The following is an 18,424-nucleotide window of genomic DNA, read 5'->3' as shown; positions in this document are numbered from 1 at the left end:
AGGCATTTGGCTGTGTGAATCACACATAGATGAACTGAAGTTTTATGGGATTTATGACGTAGCGAACCAAAGGATGATGTCAAAACTAACAAAAAGAATGCAGAAAATTGTACTTAGTAATTCAACATATCCATGTCAATGATAGTCTGCCACAGTTGTAAAAATTATTTCTCAAAAGGAAAGTTCTAGCTGGTTTCAGGGCATATGTCCCATCTGCATATTAAAATGTATCATTAAAATATGTTAAAATAATGCACCCCCTGGTACATTACATGCAAGAGAATATAGTCTTCAATCGTAGGCCTGCCAGAAAGCCTCCTGCACACGGCAACGGGCCGGGCTTAGACGCGCGCCTCACTTGGATCCGCATGAAGACAGATGGGTGGTCTTTCGAGCACAATGCATCATAGACATCCATCAGACTAGTATGACATACAATTCAAAGTTGAAATGCTGGTGGGATGTACCTGTAACATTAGAGGGTTAACTGATTAAGCTGTCTGACAGTCAAAATTTAGATTGTTGTACCCACCAGCAATAGGTCTAAGAAACCACCAATTGTCATCCGCCCCTTGACAACTCTTTCCATTCCACAGAAGAATTTCTATTATTGTAATGTGTAAAAGGTGGCTGATAGGAATTACCCACCCCTGCAGATTTAAAAAATATGAACGCTTGTAAATTTTCAGCATGTTGTTGTATTTACAAATTAAATTGCAATGTGACTGTAGAATGACTCGTTCCACATCATTACAATTTATTGTGCAAATGATCCACGAAAATAACTACATATATACCAATACTGCTGTGGAACAGCCTTAAGACCGTTTTTTTAAATAATCGTCAAATCAAAGCTGGGGTGCTATTTCGATATCGGAGAGACTCGGCAATACTGAATCTTTAAGAAGGGAAAATGGGTTGAAGGTGTGAATTGAAGTTTGTATTTGTGAGGGCATTGGACTAGGGTGGTCTGTGCGGTTGTGGTAGCCGTGATGCTGTGGTGCTGTAGTGGGTAGCACATTTGCTGAGTAAGCAGGAGACATTGGCTCAAGTCCTGGCTGCGCACAAACTTAAATTCATTGCTTCAGCTTCTATCTGTATCAAAGGTAAAGTTGAGACTTGTATGTCTTCCGAGAAATCTAATTCCATCTGATCAATTCAGACAGGGATCAATGGAGGCATCCGATCCCACCTGTTGGCTTTGACCCGTGACATGAGGGTGTTGTGTTGTGTGACGTCATTACAGCGCAGAGTTTAGTTTATGAGTGTGTTGTGTTTGTAGATGTTGTCTTGTTGCGGTTGGTGGTGTCCTCTGGTGGTGTATTGGGTTCATTTGGGTGTCAGTGCTTGCAGTTTGCATTTATCGGTCGTGACTTATAGAACAGAAATTAGTTTCAGTGAGTTAAGAATTAAGTTTCTGTTGTGTAATGTTATTGCAGTGTCATTTGATGTTATTGGTATGCTGATTGTCACTCGGTAAGTCATTTAATTCAATTAGTGGCTTCTTTTGTTAGGTATGGATATTACTTCTAAGTTTAATAGTGCGTGTCTGCGGGCTGAAATGGGGGATGACATGTTGTCTGTTTTTAAGTTTATGCAACTTTATGGGCTTCTTACGGAGATAGTGAACTGCGGCGTATGCAAGCAGAATATGCAAGTTGGGGGTTAGTGTGTAGCGCCGGAACTTTTTTGTGGTAAGTGTTCGTTTTTTTTTTTTTTTGTCTATTGTTAGTGTGTTATGATGATCAGTGGGTTTTTTGTGTGTTGTTGGGTAGGTGTTATTTACTGCATGTGTTGGTTGTTGATGTTTTGGTATCAGCACTTGTGGTTGATTTATGTATATTAGGGGAAGTACAGGATTTCAATTTTTTTTTTGGTATTGTCAGTTGTATTTGAGCTGCATAGGTCATGTGGAGTGTTAGATTCCAAACTGTCATTGTAGCTGTGTGTGTTTTGGTATCGTGAGTTGCTGTTGACCTATATAGGTCAAGGGAAGTGTCCGATTCCAATTTTTGTTGTTTTAGGTGTTGGTTTTGTGGTAACGATAGTTGCGGTGTGTTTATAATTTTTGGAGTAGTTTGTTTTTATTTTGCGGTATCGACAATTGCGGTTGAGCTATGTAGGTGAAGGGAAGTGACCGATTCCTGTTGATATTGTAAGTGTAGCAGAACTTGGGAATTTTGTGGTGTTTTTATGTTGTCGTTTTGTGTGGTTTGGGACCATTGTGTGTGTCTGTATGTGTCTATGTTTAGTTTGTCCCCACCCAAAAACCCCCCAATTTCTCGTGCTGGTCCCGTTAGTTTGATTATATTTTTGGAGAGAGATGTGTGTGTTGGTTTTGTATTTATTTTCATGTTTGTTGTCGTTTATGTAATGACATCATATGTGCCATATTGGAAACATTGAGAATGGTCGTTTCCACCATATTGGTAACGTCATGGGTCAAAGCAGATGGGTAGGATCGGACGCTTCTGTATTCCCTCACACAGAACCTTTTATTGCTAACATTTGCTTCATATTTAATGTAATTATTAGTAACTAAAATTGGTAGTAGTAAGTGATGTAGTACCAGAGAGCAATTTTCATTGAAGTTAAAAGTGGAAGACATCACAGCTGTGTACACCAACGTAGTTCTCGCACTTTGAGGTATATACTAATGTGTGGATGGGGGCGGGAACTGGGGAAAGCAAGGTGGGAGCAGCTGCTTATGGTAGCCATTACCCTCCAGCATCTGCTGCAGTTTGTGTGTGTGTGTGTGTGTGGGGGGGGGGGGGGGGGGGACAGAGGAAAAAATTTGTCACCATAAGGGAAATGACATACTAGTACCATCTACAAGTACCTGTAGCCATGATAGTAACCTCAATTTGGCGAGGAAGAGAGACTGCAAGTTTATGCAGGTATGCTATATTGAGCTGAAACCACTCATCGATTGAAGTCCTGTGGAATTATCAAATTGTGATGATGCTGAGTGACATGCGTCAAATATAGTTGCAAATATTTTCCATATGATTAGAACCTGGTAATTTAGTAGGTGAGTTGAGGTGTGACTTGGGGCTTCAGACAGAGAACATATAAATGCAGCTGGATGAAGGGTGTGTCCACAGCATACTCATTATGAAGATATAGAGGAAAGGGCAAAACTTTCTCACTTAGACTGTTATAATAAACATCCTGGTTTATGTTCACAGTAATTGAATGATCAAGCCAGTAGTTGTCATGGTGGGGGAGGGGGTGAGACCGATCCCCAAAACAACATAGACCATTTCTGGCCTAAACTGTATGCTCTCCACACTGCAGGTTAAACTCCTCATTGGGTCCTTGATACACTAATCATCTTGAAGATAAGCTAAATCATGACTCTTTGTACCTCAGTGCAAACCTTTAGTCAACTGCTGTCTGGTTTCTGTGAGTCATTTAGCCCATTGAAGACTTGCGGTTTTATGCACCACTGTGAGCAACAATCATTTGTGAGATATCCAACTCCAAATGCCCATCGCCTGCATTTACCTTCCCCACGTTCACTTGGAAACTATTTGAGATGGACGTTCATTCACTGACAGCAGCAGTTCCCATTGGCTTTGAAATGATTGTCATAGACAAGACATAACACATTGGACAATCCACATTGATATATCAACAAAATGTAGAAGTGCCTATGCAAACATCCAAACACAATATTTCCTTTCTGCGACATCCCTGTGTTGACTCATTTTGCTGCAGATTCCGTACACACCATGTATCTGCTATGACTAATGTCACTAGTAGAGGATGACATGAATCTCTGTTACCAGTTCTACAACATATGCAGCACCCCATAATAATCACTGGGCTCATTTAAGGGGTGAATAGTAGGTTCATTGAGTGTAGATGGAGTTACTGCTTTTGTTGTCTAAAGTTATCCATGCTTTGTCTCATCTGAAGAAATATGTAAGTATATTAACAAGAAAGTACATATAATCAAAATTGTTAAGGCTTTCGTGGCCACTTGTTGACAAACTGCTCATTGGCTTCTGTCTCAGGTTCTTCGGCCGACGTTCATCTAGTGATTTTTCTGACGTTTCGCCAGCATGAGTGGCTGGCATTGTCAAAGCTTCACCCTCCATTGCCGGTGGTGAACTGGAGCCTAGCTCGCGGGCGCAGACTATATGTACCTGGCACACCAACGTCCGAGGGCTTCTCCGTGGTCATTTCCGGTGCGGTTCTCCTCTTGCTACCTGCGATGGTCGTTCGCTGCAGCTTCTCTGAACAAGCGCGTGTGATAGTGCTTCTCTACAGCCAGAACTTTCGTGTCGGCGAATTTTATTACGTGGTCGGTCTCATTGAGTGCGTGCTCTGCCATGGCCGATTTCTCCACCTGCCCCAACCTACAATGTCGGAATGACTGGACGATCCATCAACACCAGGATCAACGAGCATAAGCGACATTGTAGGTTGGGGCAGGTGGAGAAATCGACCGTGGCAGAGCACGCACTCAATGAGACCGACCACGTAATAAAATTCGCTGACACGGAAGTTCTGGCTGTAGAGAAGCACTATCACACGCGCTTGTTCAGAGAAGCTGTAGAAATACAAAAACACGCGAACAGTTTGAACAAGAAAGAGGAAAGCCTTAAGGTCAACGGATCCTGGCTTCCCGTACTGCAGCAAACGACCGTCGCAGGTAGCAAGAGGAGAACCGCACCGGAAATGACCACGGAGAAGCCCTCGGACGTTGGCGCGCCAGGTACATATAGTCTACGCCCGCAAGCTCGGCTCCAGTTCACCACCGGCAATGGAGGGTGAAGCTTTGACAATGCCAGCCACCCGTGCTGGTGAAACGTCAGAAAAATCATTAGATGAACGTCGGTCGAAGAACCCGAGACAGAAGCCAATAGGCAGTTTGTACATATAATCATTTAGATCTTACATGATTTATTAGTTTGTTTGTATTTGCAGGTGTTTCCCATGGAGAATATGAATGGAAAGATCCACAGTCTGAGGAAGAAGTGTATGTATTTTACTTTAAACTTAAGAAATTAAAGTTGTATCTAAAACATTTGATGAGCAATATCATAACAAAAACGAAAGATAAAAACATGCATTAATTTGTTTTCAGTGTTGCCTGCATTGATCAAAATACAGTCCTCACAAAGTTTATAAAGCTGGGGAAAATTAGGGACATGCGAAGCTGTACAGACCATAGGACTGATCTTAGAAGGTGGATTGAAGAAATTCAAACCTACAGTCCTAGCACTTGTAGAGTGAAAGAAAACTTTTGATGATGTTGACTGGAATATTCTTTTTGAAGTTCTAAAGGTTGCTGAGAGAGAAAGATTATCCACAAACATGTATAGACCAGAGAGTTGTTAGGAGTTGAAGGACATGAAAGATATGTGGTAGTTGAAAAGGGAGTGACACAATTTCACATGGAGCAAGCTGGGAAAGAAACCAAGGAGAAAGCTGGAGAGAGAGTTAAATTTCAGTAAAAATAAATAAATAAATAAATAAATAAAGTGTCGATGTTTGCTGATGACGTTATAATTCTGCTGGAGACAGCAAAGGATTTGGAAGAGCAGTCGATTGGAGTGTCTTGAAAGGAGGGTACAAGACAAACAACAAAAGTAAAATGTGAGTAATGGAATGTAGTTGAATTAAATTGTGCAGTGCTACAGGAATTAGTTTCAGAAATGAGACACTAAAAGTGAGAAATGAATTTTACTGTTAGGGCTGCAAAATAAGTGATGATGGTTAAGTACAGAGGATATAAAATGTGTATTGGCAATAACAAGAAAAACATTTCTGAAAAATTTAATTTGTTAACATCAATATAAATTTGAATTTTAAGAAGTATTTGAGGATGTTTGCATTGTAGCCTTGTACATAAGTGGAATGCGGGCAATAAACAGTTCAGGCTCAAAGAATTTGAAATGTGGAGCCATAGGAGAATGTTGGAGATGGGAAGATTGGATAACTACTGAGGTGGTTTTGAATCAGATTGGGAGAAAATGCATGTGTGGCACCATTTGACTGAAAGAAGAGATTAGTTATGAATAGGCTTTCACAGGATAGACTAACATGGAGCCCCGCATTAGAGCAGTATTCAGACGAAATACAACAGCAGCATTGAAAAAACAATTGTGGTGGAGCAATTCATAGTTAACCGAATAATCTAAATCTCATTGCATTACAGAAAGGCAGTGATAGTCATGTAGGTAAATAACCTACAATTTTTCATGAATTTAATTTTTTAAGTATTAGAATATTTTTATAGTGATAGTATAGGGTTCCGGTCCCAGATTCATACAGTATTCAGGAACAGCATGCAAGATGTCTGATGGTGAGGTCCTAGTTACATTTGAGAGTGCCAGGGAAACTTCATTTACAATAATACATTTATTAGGCAGTAATACTGGATTGTCTTTCAAAGCATCATGCCACAGTTGGATCAGCGGATTATGCCTCATCAGCAGCAGAAAGCCACCATGTGCAGGATGTGCAGTATGGCCAGTGCAACGAAGCATGGGGTGGTGGCAGCAGTATGTCACAGGATAGCTGTCAACTTGCGACATCTGTCTCTATGTATCAATCTCTAAAGTGGTCTTGTTGCATCGCAGATTTGCACTCAGGAGTTACTTGGGGTTGGCTGTCAGACACGCTTTTAGGAGACAGAACCCAGCCGCATTGGTGACTGCCACAGGAACAGGAGGAGCTGCAGCGGCACCCACTCATTCAAATGTGGATGACAAACAGCATACCAGGTCTCACGGATCAGACCTCCAGAAGGCCTACTGGGAAACGGTGGCCTCTGCGCCCCATCAGTTGTGCCTCGGAAGTTGGAAGTGCAGCTGGCAGCAGCAGCAACAACAATGTCCTTCCAGCTGGACTTGTGGTTCCATAAACGATTGAAGACAGCTAGTCGTGCCAAGGGTCAACATCCATAGCCTCTCCTCTTATTGGACTGCTGCAGCTGACACTATGGCTGAGAGTATGCATTGCGCAGTCGTTACTCAACAGCCAGTCATTTGTTAAGAAGGGTGGAGTATTCATGTTGGCACTTCATGTACGCTCTGTGGCAGTGCGGATGGCTATGATATCATGTTTCCTGGTTTTATCTCACTGTCAGCTCTCCTAGTGACTTCGGACTTCCGCACCTGTGCCTTTCAAATGCTTTTTTTTCTGGTTCAACACCTGAATACTTAATGTTGCCTTGTACCTAGCCTTCCTTACAAAACTCTGCTTTGTCACTGGTATGATGTTATATTTCACCTTCCATGATATCATTATGCTTTACTCGCAGATCTGCGTGCTCAGTCGTTCCCCAGTGCTGTGATAACTTCTATGTTTGCCGCAAGTTGCTCGACATTTCCCTCTACTGTGGTGTACTGGTCATTGATTCAGGTGGTTTGGCTTCCAGGAGCTGCCAAAGTGTCAGCTGAGGATACTATCTTGGGGAGTAACAGTATTGAAGTAGCCCCCGTTTCAAGATCTGGTTACAGATTCCAGATGTAGAAACATAGTAATTATCTTTTATGGAATGTTGTTGCTTCGTGTTGAGATGTAACTGATGTAATAGTCTCTTGCAGGAGTCATTAATGTGTCAGCTATATTACTCAAATCATGTCTGCTGACAATTTGAAAAATTTTCCACGAAAGAACCAGACAGTACAGTATACAGTCTCATAACTCATGCCATTTGAATAAAATTTTGAATCAACACTGTCTTTCAGTACTTGAATCCATATATGTTGGTGATTTTTTGAATGTATTTTTCTCAGTTTACATGTGTGGGATGTTTTCTTACTGCCTGTTAACACTTTTCTTTTGGTACACAAGAGTCCACAGAATTGTGCAGGCAGCCTAAACTCATTATCCCTAACCTGCCCATGTGTGAAAGTGCATATTATGACACACAAATACCTTCAAGTGAAGACATCTGCTGCTATACACTTTGATGCTCCTACTGCACACTCACAAAGTGGCTTTGAGAAGAAAGAAGGTAGAATATCGCAATTTGGGGCAAAGAACACATGAATGTTTTGACAGTAAGAAATGAAACCATGTTCTTTTGACATTAGAAATAAAGATTATCACAACAGCATTAAACAAAGTATGCAGTACATTAAAAGAATGTAGGCCACAGACAGTCGTGGAAAAAATTAAAAAGAAAATAAAAACTTTGTTCCCAGTGCTACTGAGAAATATGTCATGGAGACCTGAATGAAAAGTGGTGCTGGCAGTGAGGATGTTTACTTACAAAAAGTATAATTTGATAGACTACGATCCAGTGGCATGGATTCTTATAATTGCCCAAAACTTCTCAGACTAAGTAATTGATGTTCTCATTATCTTGTCTTGTGTTGTTAATTTCTGTTGCACAAGATCTAGTACAAGCTGATAAGTATACTCACTCATCCTTAATTTTGAAATGATTGTCTGTTGTTATACAGATGTTATTTTCGAAGAAATCTCAAGCTTCCCCACTCTTCCTGTCATTTCATCCTTAATTAATGTTTTATTCTTTTCATGTTTATTACTGCAGCATATAATGAAGTGGCCCCAGAGAACACAAGAACTACTAATTTACTTTTAGCACTTGACGCCACGATAGCATGCTTTCTCTGCAAGCTGTATTTGAGCACCTTGTGGCATGTGTAAGCACGTGACTTTTCCTTTTCACTATAGTGTGTGCTTTGTTGTGCACTTCAGGGAATGTGTTAATGGGCACTTACTGGGTAGTCTAGTTGTCATACTTATTATTGTTGATGAAGGGTGGTTTGATTGATTATTCCTGTTTTATATTTAACACTATTAATTATTTTTGTTTTGAATTTCAGAGTTAATGTGACATTCATAGATAAAGACGGAAAAGAAATAAAAGTAAGAGGGAAAGTTGGTGACAATGTCCTATATTTGGCTCATAGATATGGAATTGAGATGGAAGGCAAGTTGTGTTATTCTTTTTTATTAAATTTATTTCTCTATACTAATTTTAGTTGATCTGTGTGGGGGCACACACTAAAGTTGATGTTACCAAGATGTAAAAAGATGGAAGAAGCAGTGTAATTATGCGGTGACTGTTTAAATTTTGTATTAGTAGTAATAAGATGCAGGGATTGTGCTGGATGGATAATGGCTGAAAACTGAATTAAGTGAAAATTAAAATTGGAAATTAATTGAAAAATCATAGAAATGTTTAACAGTAGTAGCAATCGAAAAGGAGAGAAAATCACAGCAAAATGATACAGAAATTGAGGGAAGTGAACGTTGGAAGAAGTGTGAGAAGGTAAAAGAAGAGAGAATTTGGTTAATCATATAGGAGGAGGAGGATGATCATGAGCTAATTTTAGGTGCAAACAAGACAAAAATTTAATGGAAATGAAGACATAGATTCGCTTGTTAGTTGAATGTTCTTGTATGGCAAAATACCGTCAGGCTTGAATCACTTATTACTACAAGACTAATAATTCATAAACAGTGGTTGAGCCCACAGTGAATGGATTGTGTCTGTACGTGCTTATCGTTTAGTGATTGTTTTACCTGTGACATCTTAGTGTCAGTGTAGGCGCATGTTGTTGGTCATTAAGAATTAGTATTGTGTAAATTTATAAATTGGTATGGTGTGCATACTTGTTATGCTGGGAAATTGATACTGGTGTATTGTGAAGAGCTTGTGGATCACTACTGTGACCTAAAGAGAGATAGTACAAATATTCACTGTAATATAAGTGAAAATACGTATTTGAAACTATTGCATCTTTCATGACTTCAGCTTCTGTTAGTATCAATTTTCTTTTTCGCTTTGTTTCTTTTAAAATCTTGTACATTAAGTAGTATACAGGGTGTCTGAAAAGTCTTTCTCTGATTACATAAATTGATAACTCAGGCTAGAAGTAAGATACAAATATGAAACTGGTGTCTAATTGTTTACAAACTATCAAAGTTTTTTTTCACACATCAGTAAACTTCCACTTCCATTGTTGCCCAATGACAGTACATGTCGATATGACTTTGCGGTAGAAATGCTATCACGTATTGAGGACGATGATGGTTATCTCAGACGAATTGCCTTTTCCGACGAAGAATCGCCATAATGTGCGCATTTGGGGTTCACAATCCCCTGCGAGTTCGTGGAGTGCAGCAGAGGCAGTCCAAAGGTGAATGTTTGGTGTGCGCTATTACACGATCGAATTATCGGGCCATTCTTCTTTGCTGAGGCAGTGTATCTGGATATGTTGCAACTGTATGCTGTTCCTCAGCTGCTTCAGTATCACCCCGATATCTTGTTTCAGCAAGACGGTGCACTGCGTCATTGGGGTTTGGACGTCCGTGCCTATCTCGATATGACCTTTCCTGGGCGATGGATTGGTCGTGATGGGCCAACGGTTTGGCCTCCACGCTCTCCTAGCATAACCCCGTTAGACTTCTTTTTATGGGGTTACGTCAAGGACGAGGTCTACTGAACACATGTACCAGATCTTGAAATCCTGCGGCAACGAATAACCACAGTTGTTGAATCGATCCCTCCAGTGATGTTGGCTAATGTGTGGACGGAAATTGAATATTGCCTAGATGTGCTACGTGCTACCAAGGGTGCTCAAGTGGAAGTTTACTGACGTGTGAAAAAAACTTTGATAGTTTATAAACATTTAGACACCAGTTTCATATTTGTATCTTACTTCTAGCCTGAGTTATCAATTTATGTAATCAGGGAAAAACTTTTCGGACACCCTGTACATGTGAAAGGTGTTCAGCTATTCAAAACCCCATTTAAACTGTTTCTCTTTTTATACTAATTATTCAAGGTAATGTATTTGACGTGCTGGTTCTAGTTTTACTGGAAAATCAGTTACTGTACTTGCCCTTTCAAACCCACCAGCTACTATTGTGTACATTAATGTTTAATGTATATTAGCTGCAGGAGAAATATTTTTCCTCAGTGGAAATCTCACGTGCACATCTGCGAACGTTCATTTTCTTCTTTATGCACAAGTACTCCCACCTGTTGCACATCACTGTAAAAATAACTACAAGTGAATGAAGCAGTGTGCAGGAGCCTGTGACCACCAGACTTCATGGAAGTTGTTAGTTGTACTCCACTCCAAAACTTATTATTATTATTATAGATATTTTGCATGGTAATTGACTTGTCAGCTTATTTACTACAACTGTTTTAACATCTTCTGTTCTGTGAGAATGAAACTGACCCCATACTGATAGAGCAGGCTTCTTTAGTAGGCGTCCAGGTCACCTCGACTGAATTTTATCTATGAACGATCTCATTCCTCCTCCATTCATCCATCCAGCCTTTATTGTGTACATTGACAAATACTCCTTTTGGTAATTTTTCCTTAGGAAGCTTCTTTCTTTTAAAAGTCAAAAGTGGCAGCAATTTTGTGCCATCAGCACAGCTGGATAAAGTGACTGTGTACTAAGTCTCTTCCTACCCTGAGTTTTAACAGTAATGCTTTTTGTGCCTTGGGATCCACAATTCTGTTAGAAGGCACATCTAAGATTTGCGGAGTCTAATCTAAATTTCCAATTTATGAAAGTTCAGACTTTTCTGCTTCCACTAATGACAAATCAGTGAAATTTAACAATTTTTTGTTCGCATTTGTCTGGCCTCTGTGATATTTATGTCTTGGTCTGCATACAAAGCCAAGACCTCTTCATAAATCTTTAACACCCTGATGTTGATCCATTTAAGTCGAAAATCCCTTTGTTAGAGGATATTGCTTTTGCTTGATGATCATTTTTTAAAAAAACTGGAATTCCAGCTTGTCTGCTTTGTTAGTTGATATTGCTTCTGCTTGATGAATGATCATTTTCGTTAAAACTGAAATTCCTGCTTGTCTGTTCTCTAAAATCCAAGTAATGAGTTCTGCTTAAAGTATGGGCCACGTAGCAGTTCCAGTTGTCAGATTATGTTTACTGCAAGGTGCTTTCTTTAAAACATCTAGATTCCAGCAAGTTCTTATCACTTTTTTCAGTTGGAGGTGGCCTGAAATGCCTTTCTGCAGCCCTGTTTCTGTGCTCCTTAGCATATGCAGTCAATTGCAGCTTAAATGCAATAGTATAGTGATGCTGTTTTTCAGGAATATTTTGCAAATGAAACCACAGTATAGGTATGACATGAGTGGATCTTCATACTAAACACACACAACAATAACTGGTGCTTGAATGAACAATGTAAAAACTGTATACAATGGCGCAGGTGCATCCACTGAACTCTATACAACTGGAATGGTAAAAATTCACGAGGAAGCTAACAATGAATTGCTTCAAGCCGAAATGTAGAAATTTTGAATGAATGGAGATAATAGGTACCTACCTTAACTAGCTACTGCTGTGTAAGACATCCAGTTTTTGGGCCTACTTTTGAAGGGAAAAAAAGGGCATCTTATAACTAAAAGTTATACCTACTTGAACATTCCACATCATTGTGTGGTAAGAAAAACCTTGTTATCAAACATGTATTTCTGGTTGTAGTGACACCCCTAATTATAAAGATTGGCAGTTCAACTTGCAGATAACATGTTTAAATTTATGTGAAACTCGTTAATTTAAAAGATATTTAGTACTGAGTTTCAGAAATAGCTCCATTTTACGTTGGAGATTTTACCTCTATGCTTGCTAAAATCCGATCTTCGCCATTAATTTTTTGTAGACCTCAATTTTATGCACAACTGAACATACTGAATTTTTATTGATTCTTATAGTCCATCCTCAGCAGCAGAACCTAACCCAGTGATTTTTCAAATGATTGTGTAGTTCCCGAAATAACAGTTTGTTCATATTAAATAATTCGATGTCATTCAGGCAGTCGGTCTGTGCCCCGTCCCGAGCAAGCTATCAAGCTTGCAACACCCATGTCAAGTGTGCTCCCAGTGTTCTCATGCAGTGCCTATGTTCAATTTGTTCATGAAAATATGTGTATCATCTACAAAAATTTAGTAATTTCAATGTTTAAAAGCTTTTAGTTAAACTCAAGTTAATGAATATTTTGACTGCATTGTGTTGTGGTTGATATGAGGTGTGGACTATCATTGTCGTTAGAATAAGCGATTGTCGAGAGAGGTGACTTTCATTAAGGACAATATGGTGCACAGTATTTGTGTAGCTAGCTCATATCTCTCCCTCTCCCTCCCCCTCCCCCCCCTCCCCCTCCCCCTCCCCCTCCCCCTCTCATCGCTCATTGAGTGATGTGGCACAGTGGTTAATGCTCTGGACTCTCATTTTGGATGACAACAGTTCAAACCCACATCTGGCCATTCTGATTTAGTTTTTCCACAATTCCCCTGATTCGCTTCAGGCAAATGCCGGGATGGTTCCTTTGAAAGGGCATGGTCGACTTCCTTTCCTAATCTGATGGGACCGATGACCTTGCTGTTAATCCCTCTCTCAAATCATCCAGCCAACCAATCTCTCTCTCTCTCTCTCTCTCTCTCTCTCTCTCTCTCTCTCTCTCTCTCTCTCTCTCTCCCCCCCCCTCCCCCCCCTCCCCCCCTCCCTCCCTCCCTCCCTCCCTCCCTCTCCATCCCATCCCCATTCCTCTCCTACCCCCGTCTCACTGTGTAGACTGCAGTTTTTAATAATAAAATATGTAGAACAGTCATACCAAGTGTGTATGTCTTACATAGCAATATGGTAAGTTAGCACAGTTACGATAATAAGTTAGCACAATTACCTTAAATGCTTGTGCTAAGGCAATTCACTCAAAAGGTGGTTTGGACGCCACAAGGCTTAACTTGGGGTGGTTCTATTGAGTGAGTAATATGGAGGCCTTCAGTTTAACATGGGCTCCGAATCATGGCTAAACTTAGTCCATGTCACATTGTTGAAAATTACCGGAGTGAAAAGTGGCAGATAAAAATTGTGGGAAGAACTGAGGATTGAACCTCAGACCTTTGTATCTGTGATCTAGCACATAACCACTAAAACATAAAGCCTTTCTTTGTGGGTGTATCAAATTGAAAATTTACTTCAGAAAACTATAAAATTGCTGACATCAAATAGCTGGTTGTTATTTATTGTCGGGGGACGAAATTGCAGTACTACCAGTGGACATGTGTAAAAGTAAAACTCTGTACCTAGCATTTGGAATTATTTGGCCCTCATTTATGGATGAAAGAGGGACAGATTGGAGAAAGTTATAAACGAAGGCTAGATCACTCAGACCTGAGGATGAGAGGGGCACACCTATTGTGAGTATGAGGATAGACAAAGGGGGAGACAGCAGAGGGAGTAGGTGGTATAAGATGGCATATTGGTAAGCACTGTGGAAAATTAGTAAGAAATGAAGATGAATAGAGGGAGAGGACTGGAAAGTGGAATGAATAATGCAATTCACACACACACACACACACACACACACACACACACACACACACAGACAGACAGACAGACAGACAGAGAGAGAGAGAGAGAGAGAGAGAGAGAGAGGGGGGGGGGGGGGAGAAGCAGTGAGTAGGTGGGAGGAAAGAAAATAATGGGGAAAACAAATAAATAACATATATATTAATAAAGATCAGAAAGGAAGGTAGATTGGGGTTTAACGTCCTGTCAGAAAATGGAGGAGTGGTGGCGTTGTATGTTAACAGAGATAGTCAAGGACGAGGGCAGGATTTGAGGATACATTGGATAGGGGGTTCCTATTTCCAGTTTTCAGGGGAACTAGTTGGTAGCAGGCACTTGGATCCCATCAGTGATGCTGCAGGGCATGCCCAGCAACTGGGTACTGATTGTCCCCAAGGTGGGCAATTCCTTATTTTGTTGTTTGTATTATTTTTATAAAGATTTAAAAGCTAAAAGATATTACGAATAACATTAAGTGTGGGCATAAGTTGCTACTGTTGGGTAGAATTGTGATTCTTTGGAATCTTGATGCCATTTTCCTTTAAAACACATTTCATCTGTTTATGTAGCATGTGGGGACCATTGTGTGTTCTGCTAGTATTCTTTGCAATCATGACTTATTAGCCTACTCATTTATCTCCCTAATTGCTACTAAAGCCAACTTTTCCTCTCCTCCACAGGAGTTCCTTGCTGTGGTTGATCACTTCTCTCTGTAGTGTGTTATTTATTCATATACTGTGATCTTGTGTATTATTAGTTCTTTGTTTATAAATTTTCTAATCAGCATTCTGTGAACTTTGTGCTGATTAGCTGATTTAATCCAAGCAGTCTTGACTTGCATGATCTCACGGAGCCTGATAATAAGTAAAACAAATAATAAATATTACTTCTCATTTGCCATTGTTTTCAAAGCTCCCAAGTTCATCACTCTCAACCAGCAACTTTCCTTTTTCGTCAGGTTTCCTATAACCTCATTTCCCACCACTGTTTTCTATTTATGTTACTATAAGAAGTAGACACAGAGTGTTAATTTCCACCTTCATAAAATAAGGCTACGTTATTAATTTTTGGTTTGCAGGTACACATTGAAATCCCATGCCACAGTACTGTAGCATGCCACTGCACTAAGCAAAACCAAATGGCACAGCCTTTCTCTGGTTTAAAAATTGGCAGTATCTTTTTGTTTTGATTACTTTAGCAGAGTGCTATGGTATTGTGTTGTGGGATTTCAGTGTGTACCAGGACTGTGGACATGTACCTGCAAACAAATAATTCATTATGTAAATTTATTTTTTCAAGGTGAAAACTGAAACTACACCTTGTAGAATACCTTGCCATTTCACTCAAAATCTTGTAGCATTTATATCTTGTTTGAACCTTACCCCAGTTCTTGCCCTCATAAGTGTGTAGCCTGATTTTAGTTAATTCAGATCCACTTTACTCTTGTCATTTGGTATGTGCCTTTGTTTATTGGTATAGTAATTGCTTCCAACTTTATTTTACATTTATTCTATTTCCCATTGATCAATCTCCTTTCTCTCCTTCATACTAATAGGCCTCAGATGGGGAGAGAGAAACTGAAGTACAATTTGACATTGCTGCCTCAGTGACATATTGTTGTTCATGCCCAGCTTGCCACATTAAATTTGTCTTATCTTGACAAAGTTGTCCTTATTGCATTCATTCCATATTGATTCCTATTATTTTCATCACACAGTTAAGTTCATAGACATACTTCCTCTTGTCTGCACAAGAAACTTGTGCACTCCCAAGAAAGGTAATAAATCCTTCCATTTTATCACTTTGTGCAGCTTAGCAACTGCCTCATATACACAGATAACTGAATTTATTATCCTGAAATCATAATACTTGTTTCCAGCTGGTTACTGTAATTTTGCACTTAATTTCAAACAACTCATTTGATGATTGAAAAATCTATGGGTGTAGTGCTCTTTCATAGTATCCAGTGGGCACAGTATTTTGGTGATCAGACATGTTGCCATCGACAGGTGTCCTGACTAACTGACTTTGGGTGCAAGAGTAATTTATATCCCCTCCTCCTGTGAGCTGTTCTGTACGCTCATCACACCTAAGGGAGTGCATTGTTGTCTGAGGCAGCAACTGCATTGCCGTCTGGTCAGCGATGCCTGGCAAGGTGGCCCAGTGGCGGTAGCTTGGGTATAGTTACTCTGTCCACCCTAGCTGCCAGAGTTTTGTGTTTGCTCAGTGTCTTCTTCATTACACCCAGTACTGATTCTCAGGCCTTGCTGAGATTATAGCTGTAGTCCCAGTTTAAGATTGTCCCTGATACATATTTTCAGTGTCTGTCTAGTGATGCTGTCCCAATATTCTGAAGTTTGTGCTAATCCAGGCAGGGTTCATGTTCCATCGCATAAGTCATGGACATACAGAGCTCTGTGACCGCCAACTTGTTGGGATACATAACTTGAGTGTGCTGCTGATGTTCTTGGCATCGATGTTCAGGGGTGCACACTGTTTGTCAATCTACATGTTGCCACATTGGCACAGGATCTGTTATACCCCTGCCTTCCATAAACTGAGGTCATCTTTGACTCACCCCAGTAACACCAAACAACATGTTCCACATCCACGAGGATCTCCTCAGCACGAATCTATGGAACGGAAAAAAAAGAACCCTTGTTTTATTGGATGGAAAAAATACAGTTCGTACTGGGTGGGTGCCTTTCCATTGTGGGTCTGATTTTTTGTAGAAGCACGCTGTTGTGTGATAAAAAGCCAGTATGGCTTCCTCTTTCTCCATGACTGTGTGTACTGTTCAGTCAATAACTATGTCAAGAGAAACTGAACAATCACTCCTACGATCAGACCAAATCCCCTTGCGTCACTGATTATGTGCTGCTAAGAAATGTAAGGTTAACGGTCATGACTGTGTGCCTAATATCCTTCCCATGTCCCTGTTTACACTTAAAGACAATTGAATCATCAGTCAAACAATGGAAACTCCAGGTAGGAACATCTGAAAATGAAGGAAGAGAGAGATTGGTACTTACCGTAAAGAAGACACGTCAAGTTGCAGACAGGCACTATTAAGACACTCACATGTAGCTTTTTGGCCACACCTTTCGTCAGTAGAGATTACACACACACACACACACACACACACACACACACACACACAAAAGCACACTTCACGTGGCTGAAAGCTATATGTGCCTGTCTTTTAATTGTGCCTGTCTGCAACCTGACGTGTCTTCTTTACGGTAAGTAGCATTTGCTACATTGTTCAGTTATCAATCATTTAATTCAAATTTACAATTGAGGTGTCTAGTATCTAAAATGCCAGTCACAAAATTTACAGAGATGTGTTAAAGTTATTTATTTATAGTAGAAACAGAATAAAATTTTCACTCTGCAGCGGAGACATGGCTTAGCCACAGCCGGGGGGGATGTTTCCAGAATGAAATTTTCACTCTGCAGTGGAGTGTGCGCTTTCCTGGCAGATTAAAACTCTGCAATATCCTTTCTTCCAGTAGTGCTAGTCCTGCAAGGATTGCAGGAGAACTTCTGTGAAATTTGGAAGGTAGGAGACGAGGTACTGGCAGAAGTAAAATTGTGAGGATGGGCCGTGAGTTGTGCCTGGGTAGCTCAGTTGGAAGAGCACTTGCCCTCGAAAGGCGGAGGTCGCGAGTTCAGGTCTCAGTCTGGCACACAGTTTTAATCTGCCAGGAAGTTCCTAAAGAAGAAATTTATCACTAAGATGAAACAAGAATATACTTCAAAATCTATCATGTTTTCATGTTACAGAGCATTGAATTCTTTGTTGTGCAACAGAATGGGTGAAGGCTTGCAGGCAGTGAATTCAAACTGCCATTTCAAGGAATGAATAAAAATCTTCATGCCACAGCATTTTTCTTTGGAATCTTGCAACATGGCCATGTCTGTAGGCAAAATAATTACTTATGTTGTATATTGTTTGCTGTCATAATATTTCATTTGTATGTTGGCAACAGCAGTCCTTCGCACAAATTTTCGTATTCACAGACTTCATACTATAATTGGCACAAAAACAATCCTGTTTCATGAGTGCTTGTATTTTGTTGTTATTGTGGAG

General features: G+C 40.1%; 1 protein-coding gene across 2 annotated transcripts in view; it reads left to right on the top strand.

Moving 5' to 3' along the window:
- The window catches only part of LOC126458274 (adrenodoxin-like protein 1, mitochondrial), a 67,580-nt gene that overhangs the window by 10,155 nt on the left and 39,001 nt on the right, over window positions 1-18,424 (top strand). For both annotated transcript variants that reach the window (XR_007585606.1, XM_050095203.1), the window contains exons 2-3: window positions 4,936-4,987; window positions 8,814-8,920. Coding sequence is in view for 1 of the 2 variants with exons in the window: in XM_050095203.1 (XP_049951160.1) it covers window positions 4,936-4,987; window positions 8,814-8,920 (159 nt within the window). In the remaining variant the exon portion in view is untranslated. The remainder of the gene's footprint in view (window positions 1-4,935; window positions 4,988-8,813; window positions 8,921-18,424) is intronic.

This window comes from Schistocerca serialis, chromosome 2 (assembly GCF_023864345.2).
Source record: "Schistocerca serialis cubense isolate TAMUIC-IGC-003099 chromosome 2, iqSchSeri2.2, whole genome shotgun sequence".
Lineage (NCBI taxonomy): Eukaryota > Metazoa > Arthropoda > Insecta > Orthoptera > Acrididae > Schistocerca > Schistocerca serialis.
Note: the sequence above shows the minus strand (reverse complement) of the source record. Positions and strands in the feature narration are given on the sequence as shown.